At 41.0% G+C, this 19,264-nt stretch overlaps 1 protein-coding gene across 2 annotated transcripts in view; it reads right to left on the reverse strand.

Moving 5' to 3' along the window:
• Window positions 1-18,595, reverse strand: part of lnpa (limb and neural patterns a) — a 176,751-nt gene extending 158,156 nt beyond the window's left edge. For both annotated transcript variants that reach the window (XM_062069928.1, XM_062069932.1), the window contains exon 1: window positions 18,279-18,595. In XM_062069928.1, the coding sequence (XP_061925912.1) occupies window positions 18,279-18,431 (153 nt within the window). In that variant the 5' untranslated portion in view covers window positions 18,432-18,595. The remainder of the gene's footprint in view (window positions 1-18,278) is intronic.
• Between the last annotated feature and the right edge of the window lie 669 nt (window positions 18,596-19,264).

The following is a 19,264-nucleotide window of genomic DNA, read 5'->3' on the forward strand; positions in this document are numbered from 1 at the left end:
ACGTGAGTAAAATAAAGTAAATATTACACAATTACTAAGAATAATCCAAAACTATCTAGTACTCATCGAAATCCTTTTCACTCTGAAAGTCTTCCTGTGTCCAGGGATTTATTCTCTGAGTTAAACATCCATCCATCCATTTTCTACCGCTTAACATAAATAAAAACAAAAAAATCGATTTTGAGAAAAGAAAACATATTGATCTAATTACGATCATATTCTGATATTACCACTCGTATTGACATATCAATTTATGGATAGATCCGCCCTCTTCGTGTTGTGAACTTTTGGCTGCAACAAAACTGACAAACCAACAGTTGTTACATTATCCTCAGTCTAACTTTTATCAATCCACTCGTTAATTTGCTGTTAATAGCTGCTTATTTTATGCTCTAACGCGGTTCCATTTGCACTTCTTTAACTTATAAGCACTTATTTATTGGTGTTGTTTAAAGCTCGCTCAGCTATTATTAAGCCTGCTCCTGGCGTGTAACATGTTTTCGCCTTGTCCTCCAGCCATAATAACACTTCATAATGACATCTAAGACACTAAAAATGCTGTTTATTTGCCATAATGAGAGTTGATTATTATGAAATTAGGAGAGTGGCTCCACACTGCATATGGAGACACATTGCTATAGCTGCTCATCAGCCAGGAGACTAAAAATAGAATCAATATAAGCCAGAGAATGTTGGCCTTTGTGGTCGGTATGAAAAGGCATTCATCGGCAATGGCGATCACACGAAAATTGGCCGATACTGCTCGGCAGAGGTGGGACCAAGTCATTGTTTAGCAAGTCATAAGTAAGTCTCAAGTATTTGCCCTCAAGTCCCCAGTCAAGACAGGCAAGTTCTGAGTCAAATCCAAAGTCAAGACTGGAACATCTCAAGTCAAGTCCCAAGTCCTGCATTTTGAGTTTCGAGTCCTTTCAAGTCCTTTCAAGTCCTTTTAACCACGGACTAATATATTTACACAGATTGTGTATGCTTTTAAAACGCTGTATCTATTTATTTAAACAAGTGCATTTAAAATTGCAGGAAAAAAAATAGTGCTGACAATGCACTTCATAATAGCACTATTAACCAGTCATTTTAAACATTTAACTCATTCTTTTAAAGAATAAAAACAAGTGCAACTGCACTTATTTGCACAAAAGAGAGTACACATGAAAAACATAACAAATACATGAACATAACAATGATCAGAGTTTTACTTTTTAGATGTCAGGGCCCTATGCAATATGTACACATATTCTTAATATAATATACATATTAAAGGCCTACTGAAACCCACTACTAGCGACCACGCAGTCTGATAGTTTATATATGAATGATGAAATCTTAACATTGCAACACATGCCAATACGGCCGGGTTAACTCATAAAGTGCAATTTTAAATTTCCCACGAAACTTCCGGTTGAAAACGTCTATGTATGATGACGTATGCGCGTGACGTCTATCGTTGAAACGGAAGTATTCGGACACATTGTATCCAATACAAAAAGCTCTGTTTTCATAACAAAATTCCACAGTATTCTGGACATCTGTGTTGGTGAATCTTTTGCAATTTGTTTAATGAACAATGAAGACTGCAAAGAAGAAAGCTGTAGGTGGGATCGGTGTATTAGCGGCGGACTACAGCAACACAACCAGGAGGACTTTGAGATGGATAGCAGACGCGCTAGCCGCCGACCTCACCTTAACTTCCTCTGTCTCCGGGCCGCCGACCGCATCTATGATCGGGTGAAGTCCTTCGTCGCTCCGTCGATCGCTGGAACGCAGGTGAGCACGGGTGTTGATGAGCAGATGAGGGCTGGCGTAGGTGGATAGCTAATGTTTTTAGCATAGCTCTGTGAGGTCCCGTTGCTAAGTTAGCTTAAATGGCGTCGTTAGCAACAGCATTGTTAAGCTTCGCCAGCCTGGAAAGCATTAACCGTGTAGTTACATGTCCATGGTTTAATAGTATTGTTGATTTTATGTCTATCCTTCCAGTCAGGGGTTTATTTCTTTTGCTTCTATCTGCATTTAAGCCCGATGCTATCACGTTAGCTCCGTAGCTAAAGAGCTTCGCTGATGTATTGTAGTGGAGATAAAAGTCACTGTGAAGGTCCGTTTCGCGTTCTCGACTCTCATTTTCAAGAGGATATAGTATCCGAGGTGGTTTATGATACAAATCTGTGATCCACAATAGAAAAAGGAGATAGTGTGGAATCCAATGAGCCAGCTTGTACCTAAGTTACGGTCAGAGCGAAAAAAGATACGTCCTGCACTGCACTCTAGTCCTTCACTCTCACGTTCCTCATCCACAAATCTTTCATCCTCGCTCAAATTAATGGGGTAATCGTCGCTTTCTCGGTCCGAATCGCTCTCGCTGCATTGTAAACAATGGGGAAATGTGAGGAGCTCCACAACCTGTGACGTCACGCTACTTCCGGTACAGGCAAGGCTTTTTTTATCAGCGACCAAAAGTTGCGAACTTTATCGTCGATGTTCTCTACTAAATCCTTTCAGAAAATAAATGGCAATATCGCGAAACGATCAAGTATGACACACAGAATAGATCTGCTATCCCCGTTTGAATAAGAAAAAAATCATTTCAGTAGGCCTTTAATATAGTATACATTTTAACTGACCTTTATTTGACTATGTTTGTCTTTTTGTAGGTGGCTAAAATATGCGGTGCTGCTGACCGCCATCTAACGTTACGTTACTGTGTGTACGTTATGTATAGGTACCTCATGCAACCCTGTTTAAAAAAAAAATCACTTGACAAAAAGTATGAATAAGGTAGCGAACTGCAGTGGACGCCCCCGGACCCTGGACTGTTGAACAACTTAAGCTGTACATCAAGCAAGATTGGTAAAGGATTCCACTTCAAAAATGTGTCTCCTCAGTTCCCAAACCTTTACTGAGTGTTGTTAAAAGGAAAGCCCATGTAACACAGTGGTAAAAATGCCCCTGTGACAACTTTTTTGCAATGTGTTGCTGCCATTAAATTCTAAGTTCATGATTATGTGCAAAAAAAAATTAAGTTTCTCAGTGTGAACTTTAAAGGCCTACTGAAACCCACTACTACCGACCACGCAGTCTGATAGTTTATATATCAATGATGAAATCTTAACATTGCAACACATGCCAATACGGCCGGGTTAACTTATAAAGTGCAATTTTAAATTTCTCGGGAAATATCCGGCTGAAAACGTCTCGGTATGATGACGTTTGCGCGTCACGCCACGGATTGTGCGGAAGTATTGGGACACCATTGTGTCCCAATACAAACAGCGTCTGTTTTCATCGCAAAATTCCACAGTATTCTGGACATCTGTGTTGGTGAATCTTTTGCAATTTGTTTAATGAACAATGGAGACAGCAAAGAAGAAAGCTGTAGGTGGGATCGGTGTATTAGCGGCTGGCTACAGCAACACAACCAGGAGGACTTTGAGTGGGATAGCAGACGCGCTATCCGACGCTAGCCGCCGACCGCACAGATGATGAAGTCTTCCGTCGCGCAGTCGATCACTGGAACGCAGGTGAGCACGGGTGGTGATGAGCAGATGAGGGCTGGCGTAGGTGGAGAGCTAATGTTTTTAGCATAGCTCTGTCGAGGTCCCGTAGCTAAGTTAGCTTCAATGGCGTCGTTAGCAACAGCATAGCTAGGCTTCGCCAGGCGGGACAGCATTAACCGTGTGGTTACAGGTCCAGGGTTTGGTTCGGTGTCTCCTGATAGTAGAAGTAATAGTATTATTGTTGATCTTCTGTCTATCCTTCCAGTCAGGGGCTTATTTCTTCTGTTTCTATCCGCAGTTAAGCACGATGCTATCACGTTAGCTCCGTAGCTAAAGTGTTTCGCCGATGTATTGTCGTGGAGATAAAAGTCACTGTGAATGTCCATTTCGCATTCTCGACTCTCATTTTCAAGAGGATATAGTATCCGAGGTGGTTTAAAATACAAATCCGTGATCCACAATAGAAAAAGGAGAAAGTGTGGAATCCAATGAGACCTTGTACCTAAGTTACGGTCAGAGCGAAAAAAGATACATCCTGGCGTCCTGCACTGCACTGTAATCCTTCACTCTCACGTTTCTCATCCACAAATCTTTCATCCTGGCTCAAATCAATGGGGTAATCGTCGCTTTCTCGGTCCGAATCGCTCTCGCTGCTGGTGTAAACAATGTGCAGATTTGAGGCGCTCCACAACCTGTGACGTCACGCTACTTCCGGTACAGGCAAGGTTTTTTTATCAGCGAGCAAAAGTTGCGAACTTTATCGTCGATGTTCTCTACTAAATCCTTCCAGCAAAAATATGGCAATATCGCAAAATGATCAAGTATGACACATAGAATGGACCTGCTATCCCCGTTTAAATAAGAACATTTCATTTCAGTAGGCCTTTAAATATCTTGTCTTGGCAGTCTATTCAATTAAATATAAGTTGAACATTATTTACAAATCATTGTATTCTGTTTTTATTTAGCATTTACACAACGTGACAACTTCATTGATTTTGGGTTTTGAATATTTTTCAAACAATAGATGATATATATCCACATTTTGGATTCAATTTGAAACTATATGACTTTACTTCAGTGATACGACAACAAATACTGAATATACTCCAAAACAAAAATTGTGTAGCATTTAGTAGCCAAAATATGTCGATTCTGTCGTTCCTGCTTGTAGACGGAAGTATTTATCATTTTTAAGTGAGTTCCCCAGAGTGCTTGTTTTCACAGCAATAAAAGGTAACCTCAGTGTTGCTGATTCATAAAACACCCGAAGTGTGAAAGTAACTAGCTGGGAAAACTAAACTGATGGTGCACGCTGTCCGGGGAAGCTGATGTGCGTGTGGATTTATGGCAGCTCTTATATGTGGATGATAGATATAATTGTAAGTGTAATAAATGACTCACTCCTGTGGCTGTGATTTAGGAGGGCTTGACCAGGACACTCCTCTCCTCTCTTGTGAAAGATAACTCAGTGGTGGCAGCAAAGCTGAAGTAACTCATATATTAGCCACGCCTGGACTACAAAAGGCCTGCTCGACTACATTACTGAGCATTAGCGCCTCCGCCCTTTTCTGTGATGCTCATAAGGATTTCCTTCACGACATTTTCTGTATGAAATTATGAGTGAATAAATTGCATCTTCATTTATCTTCGGAAAAACCCTCCTGTGCTCAGTGCGATACTCGGCTCTCAGCGCTTTCCATAATGATATTAGTCTTCTCCGACGCCGCAAAATTGATTGCCCGGGAAAATGAACCTGGCTTTGCTATAAATTACACCTATGGATCATAAGAAATATGTTATTTTGTTTAAAATAGTACCTAATATAATTAGAGCTCTAATTCATGGTGAGCTACAAGTGTGCCTATTACAGTAACAGGGTTTGGAATTTAATCTGTCCCCTGGATAAAGAATGATCCGGCGCAGTTTTCATTTGTAATCCCGAACACATTATTTCAATGAAGTAGCTGCCACTTGAAGATAGGAGAAGGATTGCAGAATTAGTATTCTTACGTTTCAATCTGAAAGTTAATAATTGGGAAAGGCGGGAACTTTTAGGAAACCTTTTTTAAGGTGAATATCCAAATTTACAGAATACGACACACTGAAAAATAACATCTCAAATGCAGTCTTTAGGAAATGTTAGTTCTACCCAAATAAAAAAACATCAAACATTTGTTTTCTTGCACAACATTCATATTTATGGGAACAAACAAAAAATAACCAGAGTAAACAAACTATTTGAATAATATAGTATATGGTTTTTTGTTTGCCCGACTTTCTGTATGATTTGATTTGACAAAAAATTGTTACGGTTCAAACACCTGCCGCCTCTCACTCTGCTATCACCTCCGGACACTGATGAGTCTCCTGCCTTCATAAGCCAGTGTTTCAGTGCCAGAACGTAGCTACGTGTACTTGTACAGTAAGCCTCTCGCTTCCTTACTCTTGTGCTTCATCGCTCTTTGTGTTTCCCCCCCGTTGTGCTCATTGTGTCTTGTCTTGTGTCATCATCCAGCAACCCTTCGTCCTCCCCTGGTTTCGAGATGTGTGTCTCGTCTCCCGGGATCCCCTCTGGACTCTCTGCCGTCTTCCTGGATCTCGACCTCACGCCTTCCTTTGGACCACGACGCCTCGCTCCAGCCCCTGACCTCCTGCCTGTCCCCGGACCTCTGAGCCTGCCTGGCCTTTTCTGGACTTCCGCACCGAGTTTAACACTCACCTCGTCATATAATTGCTACACATAGTCACACAGTATACTTTTGTATACTTCATATATATATATATATATAGACACAAGGTCCCTGCTTACGTGCCGTCTCCTTCTCCCAGTGTGCCGTTAAAAAAATGTTACAAAAATGTTTTCCCCAGTTTTACTACAACGCCTTGGTTGTTATCGTATGGCAAAACATTGCGCAAACAAGGTTTGTTTGCCTGCATTTTATTTTGCAGTATCCAGTGCTCAAACACAAAATATCATGCATTGGTGCAACAACGTATTGTGTGCATTATGTAATACTGGTGCATTATGTATTAATGTACAGTTGTCCCTCGCCATGTAACACTTCAAATGTTGGGGCTGCAACACATCACAGATTTTTTTTTAAGCATATTTTACAATTTTGTGGTCCTAAATTAAGCATTCTCAAGCATAACATTATCTAAATAAACTAAACATATACAGTACAGGCCAAAATTTTGGACACGCCTTCTCATTTCAGGGCATTTTCTTTATTTTCATGACTATTTACATTGCAGATTGTCACTGAAGGCATCAAAACTGTGACACCTCTTGAAGCTCATCGAGAGAATGCCAAGAGTGTGCAAAGCAGTAATCAGAGCAAAGGGTGGCTATTTTGAAGAAACTAGAATATAAAACATGTTTTCAGTTATTTCCCCTTTTTTTTGTTAAGTACATAACTCCACATGTGTTCATTCATAATTTTTGATGTGACAATCTACAATGTAAATAGTCATGGAAATAAACCATCTAAAAATCGCTGCCGTTGTGTCCTTGGGCAGGACACTTCACCCTTTGCCCCCGGTGCCGCTCACACCGGTGAAATGAATGATGAATGATAGGTGGTGGTCGGAGGGGCCGTAGGCGCAAATTGCAGCCACGCTTCCGTCAGTCTACCCCAGGGCAGCTGTGGCTACGAAAGTAGCTTACCACCACCAGGTGTGAAAGATTGATGGGTTCAGAAAAACATGTAAAGCGACTTTGGGTACTTAGAAAAGCGCTATATAAATCCCAGGTATTATTATTATTATTATTAAAAGAGTTTAAAGGTGACGAAAGGCTGTTATTTCGTGTCTAGAGGGCTTTTATAATGTGGAAAATATATATTTCAAGGTATAAGCTTGTGAGACTGTCTTTATGCTATAGCTATTAGCTATGAATATATTTAATTTGTAATCAATTATTCCTACTTTACAAAAATAATTGACAACAAAAACAACTGTAAAACCTTTTCACCTCATTATGTAATAATAACAGGTTCAAACACTGATGACATTTATTAAACAGACACGAAGCAAGGAATCATGCAGAGACAGAGTCCAATTTGGCTCAATGAGGAGAGACGTTTCTGGGCTGTACTCTAGTTACAGTTCCCAACTACGCACTAAAATCCTGCCCACATGCTCCTCTATTTATTTGGGAGGTCCCTGGTTACATCACTGAAGCTGCTGCTGAAGGAAGGGGGTAATCTCAGCAGCCCCAGTTAGACACAATATATGACTATTAATGAAATGCAAATGTGCTGACACTCGTGATATCGCCCTGCCTCTTCTTTGTCTGCGTCACGGCACTCGATGTTCGCCCTTGGCAGTCAGCAGGCCGATTCTGGAAACAAACACTGATAGGAGACGACTTGCTTTGCACAGATAGAAAAGTACAACAACTTCAGCACAATTGATAATAACTATAGCAACGGCCTTTAAGCATAAGAGTTGTGTGATAACTGACACATAATTATTCTAACACATCAATAAACAACTGTAACACCTTTTCACCTCATTATGTAATAAGGCAACCTTTTGCAATAATCGGACATATTTTTATAGTAACTTGATTTCCCAGAGACAATGTACAACATGAGTTTGTATCCTAAAATCACAAGGCCCAGCAGAATCACAGGACACGACAACAACACCATTGGCTTTGATAATAATATTACAAGCGGACCGTTAACTGACATCAGTGATCATCTGCCAGTTTTCACAATCTATGACGGAAACTACAACAACAGGAGCATTTATGACAAAAAGACATTTCAAAGACTACACCCACAGAGGAAAACATCCATCTAGATGTCCATTTCCAGTGCCAAATACAACAAAATTGCCTGTAAACACGACTTGGGAGAACAACATTGGGACAATGTGTACAGTGAAAATGATGTTAATGAGACATGTGGCAATTTCTTTAATACTTTCCTGATGCAAACGTTGTCCATGCAGACACAATTAAGTAAGAAGCAAGAGAAAAACAATCAACCGTGGATGACATAGGGATTGAAAAGAATACACTATATATAACATTTATAACACAAATGTCAGAAAATAAGTACACAATGTACTGTATAAGAAGAAGCTAACTAGTCAGTCAATTATTAGACAGGAACAAACACAATATGAGCACAACATGGGACATCCTAAATAGCATCATTAAAAACAACCTTCTCACTGGTCATTTTCATGCCAGTAATATTTCATTAGTGTAGCTTTTGATGCTCGCTTTCAATCACATTCTTTATTATAATAAACAAAGTTACATTTAAATCATGTCTGACCAATGAAAAATCCTACTAGATTCTTAAAATGAATTGTAATGAATATTAAATATTATGTAATGCTGTGATAGTTTTTGTATTAAGATATAAATTTCAATCTTTCTACAGGAGGCACAACGTTGTTATATTGTAAATGTCAGAATAATTGTATCTAAGTTATCACAAAACTTTGTGTTTCAATGAGTTCCCAGCGAGCAGACAAAAGCTGTCTTTGATCCTACCAAGCAAAAGGCTTGTAAAACTCCACTGTGTAGGATGGGAAGCGACATGAAGGTGTCGGGTTCTTTGATGTATTGTAATCCACAGGAAGATATTGTCTTGACCCGAGATCTACAAAGTGGAGAGGAAGCAGGAACTGACGCAAGCTCCAGGCACCTTTTATTTGAACTGTTTTACAACCTTTTCTTTGAACTGTTTTGTAACCAAAGGCGATGGCTGTTTACGACCCCCATCCCTTAGAAACAGCTGTTGCCATGTAGGCAGGGAAAGTCCAAATAAAAGAGGAGGCGTGCAATCTTTCGTCAGAGTGTGGGACGACACTGTACAAGGGTACAGTGTTTCTCCTCGATTGAGCTAAATTGAATTCTGTCTGTTTAATTCCTTGCTTCTTGTCTTGTTTAATAGATGTCATCAGTGTTTGAACCTGACAGTAAATATAAAAAAAGTACAGAACCTGCTTTTTGTAATAACGTCTGCAATATGCAACAGGTTTTTAAAAAATGCTTCAAAGTTTATCACAAAATGTGTTCAAGAATATTACTACAAAATGTGGTGTTATTATATAATGAGGTTATGTTTTACATTATTCAATAGCGCATTGTTACAATTGGTGACTCAGGGACAGCACTTTAATAAAGAAGGTGAGAATCACTATTGAATTCAAGAAAGAAGTAGGGATGTAACGAAAAATGAAAATGTAATGTCACGGCTATTGTGACCAAAATGATCACTGCTTTATCACAGTATTGTTGAATGGTCTCCAAAAATACACAAACTGAAATATTTTTACCAAATCTTATTTAATGAATAAATAAATTGACAACCACACACATTTCCTTTACATTGCATTTTCCTGGATTAAGTCAAGGCTATCAAAACGATACTGATTCATTTAGCATTTTTATGTATTTTCAAATGCATCAATTAAGACAAAAAATATTTATATATCGTGTATTTTGGACATAAAAGGCGCTCTTAAAATGATTTATTTTTCTTAAAAATCCACAATGCGCCTTATAACCCGGTGCGGCTAATGTATGTATTAATTCTGGTTGTGCTTACCGACCTCGAAGCAATTTTATTTGGTACATGGTGTAATGATAAGAGTGACTAGTAGATAGCAGTCACACATAATAGATACATGTGGACTGCAATTTGAGGCTTGTTCAATAAATTACGCTAGCTAGTACCGGTGAGCATGCAACACCACAGCATTGATGTTTCATTGAGAATATAGAACACACGGTGCTCAAAAATCTGTCAAAATGTTTTAGTACAACTTTGGTAAGCCACGAATCCGCACCGCTTGAAGGATCACGCAGCATTTCGGCTACCATAGTCAGACGTACTGTGGTACAGCATACAGGTATTAGTATGGTGTGTGCAAGGGACAAGGGCGAAGGGGCCCAGGAGGAGGGACAGCAACACGTCCCGTGCAGAGTCCCAACAGGACGCAAGGATGGACAGCTATGGAAGCGCTATAGCCTGCTCAGTGGCCTAGTGGTTAGAGTGTCCGCCCTGAGATGGGTAGGTCGTGAGTTCAAACCCCGGCCGAGTCATACCAAAGACTATAAAAATGGGACCCATTACCTCCCTGCTTGGCACTCAGCTTCAAGGGTTGGAATTGGGGGTTAAATCACCAAAAATGATTCCCGGGCCCGGCCACCGCTGCTGCTCACTGTTCCCCTCACCTCCCAGGGGGTGATCAAGGGTGATGGGTCAAATGCAGAGAATAATTTTGCCACACCTAGTGTGTGTGTGACAATCATTGGTACTTTAACTTTTGTAATGCTGTTGAAATGAGTAATTAACCAAAAAATTACAATTGTCAAGTTACTGCATATATTGTAATTAAACTGTGAAAATATATCATTTAGTTGTGACTTTATTGTAAATAATTGTACAATTACAGCTCTGTAGTTACAGTCAATTGCTGTAAAGGTGTTTCACAATAAATTACTGTAAATGTTGTTGTGCAATTAATTCAAATTTTAGCCAGTAATTTGCTGTGAATTTACAATGGGATTTTTTTTTTAACAGGGAAGGTTACTCCATTATATATATATATATATATATATATATATATATATATATATATATATATATATATATATATATATATATATATATATATATATTTGAAACTACTGGTAGAACACAGATGGCGGCGAGAACACGCTGTCGAAGTGGAGCCAAGTATATTGTCACGACTTGGACTATAGCTTGGTTTGTTCTCCCGAGGTGCAAATGATTTGGACCAGACAGGGCTTGGAGGTGGGTACATGATTTAATATAATGACAATAAAAAGGAATAAACAAAAGGCGCGCACAAGGGCGGAAGTACAAAACTTGGCTATAAACACAAAGGCAGAAACTATGAACAATGAAACAAAAACACTAACTGTGGCATTAATAAACAAAAACTTACTTGGCATGGAAGCTATGAAACAAGCAGCGTGAACTGAGCATGAAACAGAGTGGCAGGAGTGTGATGTCGCCAGGGAGACTTCCTGGCAACAATCGGTTTAAATAATAGGGACATGATTAGTGAAAACAGGTGCGTGACTCAAAACGTGAAACAGGTGCGTGACATGACGATGTGAACCAGGTGAAACTAATGATTGCTATGGTGACAAACAAAAGTGCACAAAAAGTCCAAAAACAAAACCGAACATGACTTAAACAAAACATGATCACACAGACATGACATAAAAAGACCACCCACAAAACGGCGCATCTTGAAAAGACCACACTGCAAAAACTGAAATCTAAGTAAGATTAAATATCTCAAATAAGGGTGATATTTGCTTATTTTCTGTCTGATAAGATAATTCTTCTCACTAAGCAGATTTTATGTTAGAGTGTTTTACTTGTTTTAAGGGTTTTGGTCCTAAATGATTTCAGTAAGATATTACAGCTTGTTGCTGAGATTTTATGACCTACATTGAGTAAAACATGCTTGAAACTAGAATATCAACTGTTGCAAAGCTGTGTCATCAACACTCACAAGTATAAAACTACTTTTTTAAAGTAGTAATTTCTTACTTCAAGCATGAAAGAGACAATTGTGTCTCATAATTAAAACAGATGACAGCCAAATGGACTTTGCTGGTTTATTTTCAATGAAACAATAGAAAATACCTACTCATATAGTAGTACAGTTGGCACAGTACAGTAAACTGACAGTTAATATTTAAACATTTAACATGTAATATCTCAAACAATTTAGAACAGAATAGTTCATGCACATTCAGATAAATTCTTCAAAATTACCATTTAAAAAAATTTGGCCGGGGGCCGGGCTGTATATATGTGCATATTGACTGAAAGAGCACGCACTTGGCGCGATGATGTCATGTTGTCGATGGAAAAATGCCATTTTAGACAATATGATTTGCCTGAGCGGCTAGTAGACCCCGAGAGTAACAAGCAGTTGCCTTGTTGCCTTTCCATTAAGAACAATACATTAGTTTTTAGTACAAGTTTGCTAGTATCAAGAAATGTAATGCCGAGCGCATATCATTATGTCAAGATAATGGCACTAGCATTTACTTAATTTAAGAATATTTTTCAACATATTGAGCAAAAAAGTCTCTTTTTTTTTCTACCAAGAAAAGTGCACTTGTTATTAGTGAGAATATACTTATTTTAAGGTATTTTTTTTCTAATTTTACTTGTTTTGGAAAGTCTTGACAAGCCGAATTTTCTTGTTCTATTGGCAGATAATTGTGCTTAGTTCAAATAAAATACCCCTAACTTTTGCATTTTTGTTGTTGTTGTTGTTTGTTTTTTGATAACAACATTATTGGCTTTATCTTAACAGAAATCTTGTGATACATTAAATATGTATCTTCTTGCAATCAAAGAAGAATTTTGTCATAAAATAAGATAGCGAACATTCTAGACAACTTCTCTTTTGGTAGTTAGCAAACATTGTGTGAGTGAATTATATTTATACAGCACTTTTCTCTAGTGACTCAAAGCGCTTTACATAGTGAAACCCAGAGGTGGGACCAAGTCATTGCTTTGCAAGTCACAAGTAAGTCTCAAGTCTTTGCCCTCAAGTCTCGAGTCAAGTCCCGAGTCAAGACAGGCAAGTCCCGAGTCAAGTCCAAAGTCAAGACTGGAAAGTCTCAAGTCAAGTCACAAGTCCTGCATTTTGAGTTTCGAGTCCTTTCAAGTCCTTTTGACCACAGACTAATATTTTTACACAGATTGTGTATGCTTTTAAACCGCTGTATTTATTTATTAAAACAAGTGCATTTGAAATAGCAGGAAAAAAAATAGTACTGACATTGCAATTCATAATAGCACTATTAACCAGTCATTTTAATAGTTTAAACAATTTTAAACATTTAACTCATTCCTTTACACAATAAAGACATTTGCAAAAACAAGTGCAACTGTACTTATTTGTACAAAAGTGTTAACATTGTATTTCCATGGCATATTGCATTGTAACTAGTTCCACCGCAGTTTCTATTCTGTTCTTACCTTATCTCATTGATCTCATCTCATACTGAATGTGTGTTGATGTGTGCGTACACATGAAAAACATAACAAATACATGAACATAACAATGAACAGAGTTGTACTTTTTAGATGTCAGGGCCCTATGCAATATGTACACATATTCTTAATATAGTATATATTTTAACTGACCTTTATTTGACTATGTTTGTCTTTTTGTAGGTGGCTAAAATATGCGGTGCTGCTGACCGCCGTCTAACGTTATGTTACTGTGTGTGATACATTGACTAACGTAACGTTAAGTGTAGGTACCTCATGCAACCCTGCTTAAAAAATCACTTGACAAAAAGTATGAATAAGGTAGCAAACTGCAGTGGACGCAACATATTGCCGTGTTTGAAATGACGTTATAACCATAAACATCTTATAAGTAGACGCAATATTGGTTGCTGAGACGCGAGCAATTTGCATCTTGAAGTGGTGATGAGGAGCCGGCGAGCAGCCTAAACTGACAGTTGACAGGTAGAAAACAAAGATGCCGGGCTGGTGTTCAGCGTTTTCCTGCTCAAATGAGCGGACTGTTGAAAATGGGAATCGGGGGATTACTTTTCACAAGTAAGATTTAACATTAATGTACTATTGGTTGTATTTTATGAAAATAACATTACCACAGAGTTGAGAAGGAGCAAAGATCTTCAATATTTGTATGTGAAAATCACAAATAAATCTTCTGGGGGAGGATGACGCCCCTAAAGGGGTTTGGTTTACAAACTTTCTGCCCCACCTAAAACAAAATTCACCAGCCGCCATTGATTATAATGCATTCTCATTTTAGGCAAAATATAAGACAATACTTTCTTAACAGTATAATTGTAAACAGGAATAAGTCTTCAAGTAACAATATTCGAATACTAACATTGTTGGGTAAAACAGAATTTGGTTTTATTCTGAATCCAGTGAAACAGATTGGTGGTTTTAGCTGATATAAAGACTTTCAGGTGTTTATATATGTTTAAGTATTTGGCAGACGCTTTTATCCAAAGCGACATACATAAAACATACATATATAACAATCACTGTAAACATGATAATTTAAGGGAAGAATGTAATACAAAATATCAATACAAAGTGTCACGACAGAATAAACTCTCTGCTGCTGCAGCAACAGAGGTACGGTCTATAAGATATATAGATATCTAATGTATTCATACATTGTTTATGTAGCATGTATATATAACGTAATCATATTGTTTCTTCAATTTAAAAATAGCTGACCGTTTTTTCCCCCCTTCTCTGGGATTATATTCCCAGTTTTAATCTCGGACGTCTGGTCACTTATAGCGTATTAGAATATTCTATTACTGTTAAGCAAACTATGAATAATAAAACATGTGTCCGTTATCATAGCTACACGTATGACAAAAAAGCGCGTGAAAATGAGTGGTATTCAGTGAGGTAAAATGAATTAAATGCGTTGACAGTTCATTGCTCCTGCCAAATGAATTGCACTGAGTGGAGCGGATCACCACTCCAAGATGGCGGCCCCGCGTCTCGTCTGCGCCAGTAGGCAGTAGCGCTCGATGCTGTGTACCCTTATAAGATGTCTATGGTTATGACGTTAGCAGTGAGTTTACAGCCTCACCGATTTAACTACACAGCAAATAAAAGTCATGTTACTTAGCCAATAAACGTTATCTTACATTCAAAACTTACCCTTCTTTGTGCAACTTCAAATGTCGAACGAAGTTGGAAGTTGTTGCGTCTCCGTCTGTAATATTCCAACTGCGTGATTTGCATACGGCAATTCGTTGACCAAGTCGTAGTTTTTATACCCGAACGAAACCAACTTTGGTATAAATCTTTCTCACTGGCGCGTTGTTTGACAACTCTTGTTCATTGGTTGTCCTGCAATTTGATTGGATGAATGCTGTGTGATGAAAACAATGTAGATCTAATTTGATTGGCTGTTGTACTGAGAGCACACACGCTGACACGCAGCACACACGCTGATAGACAGACACGTACAAAATGAAAGCTACGGAGCGCTCCCAAATAACTTTTTAAGCTTTAGGTTTTGGGGAAAGTAGCAAGTCATGTCAAGTCAAAAGGCTCAAGTCCAAGTGAAGTCACAAGTCATTGATGTTAAAGTCTAAGTCGAGTTGCAAGTCTCTTTACATTTTGTCAAGTCGAGTCTAAAGTCATCAAATTCATGACTCGAGTCTGACTCGAGTCCAAGTCATGTGACTCGAGTCCACACCTCTGGTGAAACCCAATATCTAAGTTACATTTAAACCAGTGAACCAGTAAACATGAATCTACTTGTTCATTTACTGTTAATATCTGTGTCAGGGACTCGCATGGCTGTGGTAGTTGTGAGCCCAAGATGCAGGAGACAGGAGGACGATGTGCAGGTAAGAGTCTTTTAATTATATTTACCATAAGAGGTGCAGCAGGGAAGTGCATGAAAACAGCCTACAGCAAACTGAGTCAGTTACATATACAAAGAAACAACCCTCGAGCCCTGATGAAAGGGCGAGGCATGAGGCATTTATAGAAGCCAGCTGATTGACAACCACTACCAGGTGTGGCCAGGCTGCCAATCAGTGGCAGGTGAGGGGAGAGAGTGCTCAGAGAGACATGTGGGAAAAGGAACTAAAAATAAGAGCGCGACACAGGAAATAAACCAACTAAGGAAGCATAACAAGCCGTGAATTTGACAGATCATCACAGTACCCCCCCTATAGGGACGGATTCCAGACATCCCCCCAAAAAACAAAGTTCAAAGTCACGGGAGGGTGGAGGGCGGAGTTGGCGGAAAGTCGCCAAGCCTTGTGTCTCGGTAGCCATTGAGGGAGAGTCAGGTGGCGGCGATGCGTTGAACGCCGCTGCGTCTGGCGAGGCGGGCGACCACGGAATGGCCACATCCTTGGCCGACGAGGAGGCGGGCGCGAGTGGCCACGGCGCACCAGCAGCTGCCACAGTTCATGCCCGGGTCCTGGGCCTAGTTGCTGATAGCACAGAAGACCATGAAGCGGCCACCTCTTCTTGGCCGACGAGCGGGCGCCTGATGGCCGCTGTGCATCAGGAAAGCTGGAGATCGCGTGGCAACTGTAATGGTGGCGGCGTCATGGAAGGACCCGCTGAAGACGAAGATGGCGGTGTCGTGGAAGGACCCGCTGAAGACGAAGATGGCGACGTCGTGGAAGGACCCGCTGGAGACAATGAGCACAACAGCGTCGTGGAAAGACCCGCTGGAGAAGAAGCGCAGAGCTGTGAGTCCTTCACAGCATAGCTGCTAGCAGTAGAACGACGTGCAGGTAAGAGTCTTTTTAATTATATATAACAAAAGAGGTGCAGCAGGGAAGTGCATGAAAACAGCCTACAGCAAACTGAGTCAGTTGCATATACAAAGAAACAACTCTCGAGCCCTGACGAAAGGGCGAGGCAGGCATTTATAGAAGCCAACTGATTGACAACCACTACCAGGTGTGGCCAGGCTGCCAATCAGTGGCAGGTAAGGGAAGAGAGTGCTCAGAAAGACATGTGGGAAAAGGAACTACAAATAAGAGCGCGACACAGGAAATAAACCAACTAAGGAAGCATAACAAGCCGTGAATTTGACAGATCATCACAGTACCCCCCCTATAGGGACGGATTCCAGACATCCCCCCAAAAAACAAGGTTCAAAGTCACGGGAGGGTGGAGGGCGGAGTTGGTGGAAAGTCGCCAAGCCTTGTGTCTCTGCAGCCATTGAGGGAGAGTCAGGCGGCGGCGATGCGTTGAACGCCGCTGCGTCTGGCGAGGCGGGGGACCACGGAATGGCCACATCCTTGGCCGACGAGGAGGCGGGCGCGAGTGGCCACGGCGCACCAGCAGCTGCCACAGTTCATGCCCGGGTCCTGGGCCTAGTTGCTGATAGTACAGAAGACGTCCATGAAGCGGCCACCTCTTCTTGGCCGACGAGCGGGCGCCTGATGGCCGCTTGTGCGTCAGAAAAGCTGGAGATCGTGTGGCAACTGTAATGGCGGCGGCGTCATGGAAGGACCCGCTGAAGACGAAGATGGCGGTGTCGTGGAAGGACCCGCTGAAGACGAAGATGGCGGTGTCGTGGACGGACCCGCTGAAGACGAAGATGGCGACGTCGTGGAAGGACCCGCTGGAGACGATGAGCACAACGGCGTCGTGGAAAGACCCGCTGGAGAAGAAGCGCAGAGCTGTGAGTCCTTCACAGCATAGCTGCTAGCAGTAGAACGACGTGCAGGTAAGAGTCTTTTTAATTATATCTAACACAAGAGGTGCAGCAGGGAAGTGCATGAAAACAGCCTACAGCAAACTGAGTCAGTTACATATACAAAGAAACAACCCTCGAGCCCTGATGAAAGGGCGAGGCAGGCATTTATAGAAGCCAACTGATTGACAACCACTACCAGGTGTGGCCAGGCTGCCAATCAGTGGCAGGTGAGGGGAGAGAGTGCTCAGAGAGACATGTGGGAAAAGGAACTGAAAATAAGAGCGCGACACAGGAAATAAACCAACTAAGGAAGCAAAACAAGCCGTGAATTTGACAGATCATCACAGTACCCCCCCTATAGGGACGGATTCCAGACATCCCCCCAAAAAACAAGGTTCAAAGTCACGGGAGGGTGGAGGGCGGAGTTGGCGGAGAGTCAATCAATCAATCAATCAATGTTTATTTATATAGCCCTAAATCACAAGTGTCTCAAAGGGCTGTACAAGCCACAACGACATCCTCGGTACAGAGCCCACATACGGGCAAGGAAAAACTCACCCCAGTGGGACGTCGGTGAATGACTATGAGAAACCTTGGAGAGGACCGCATATGTGGGTAACCCCCCCCCTCTAGGGAAGACCGAAAGCAACGGATGTCGAGTGGGTCTGACATAACATTGTGAAAGTCCAGTCCACAGTGGATCCAACACATCAGCGGGAGTCCAGTCCACAGCGGGGCCAACAGGAAACCATCCCGAGCGGAGACGGGTCAGCAGCGCAGAGATGTCCCCAACCGATGCACAGGCTAGTGGTCCACCCGGGGTCCCGGCTCTGGACAGCCAGCACTTCATCCATGGCCACCGGACCTATGCAACTCCCCAGTGCCAAGCCTTGTGTCTCTGCAGCCATTGAGGGAGAGTCAGGTGGCGGTGATGCGTTGAACGCCGCTGTATCTGGCGAGGCGGGCGATCACGGAATGGCCACATCCTTGGCCGACGAGGAGGCGGACGCGAGTGGCCACGGCGCACCAGCAGCTGCCACGGTCCGGGCATATACTGTCCTGGGCCTAGTTGAGCACTCAGGGAGACATGCGGGAAAAGGAACTGAAAATAAGGAAGAACTAAGGAAGCATAACAAGCCGGGAATGTGACATATCGTCACAATCTGTTTACTTTATGTTTAAACATGTTCTGTCTGCACTTCTGTTAAAATGTTTTAAGCACTCAATCCTTTGTTGCTTGGATACTTTAAACTAGTTTTAGATGAAACTACACATTGTGGTATCAGTCCACTACCAAGTAGTTAGATCATACGTAATTAAAGTTCTCCTGTGTCCAGGAGTATATTTCCAGACATTATGAATACAACAAATTACAAAAGATTTTGTGATAATAAGAAATATTGTTTTAATCATTGTAGTATCGACTAGATACGGCTCTTGTACTTGGTATCGTTACAGTTGATATATGTATAGAGTTCCACCCATTTGTTTATATTCAGGAGCACTCGGTACATGGTCCGGGTGTCGCGTGAAACTAGTAATTA

The sequence above is a fragment of the Entelurus aequoreus genome, linkage group LG14, assembly GCF_033978785.1.
Source record: "Entelurus aequoreus isolate RoL-2023_Sb linkage group LG14, RoL_Eaeq_v1.1, whole genome shotgun sequence".
Taxonomy (NCBI): Eukaryota; Metazoa; Chordata; class Actinopteri; order Syngnathiformes; family Syngnathidae; genus Entelurus; species Entelurus aequoreus.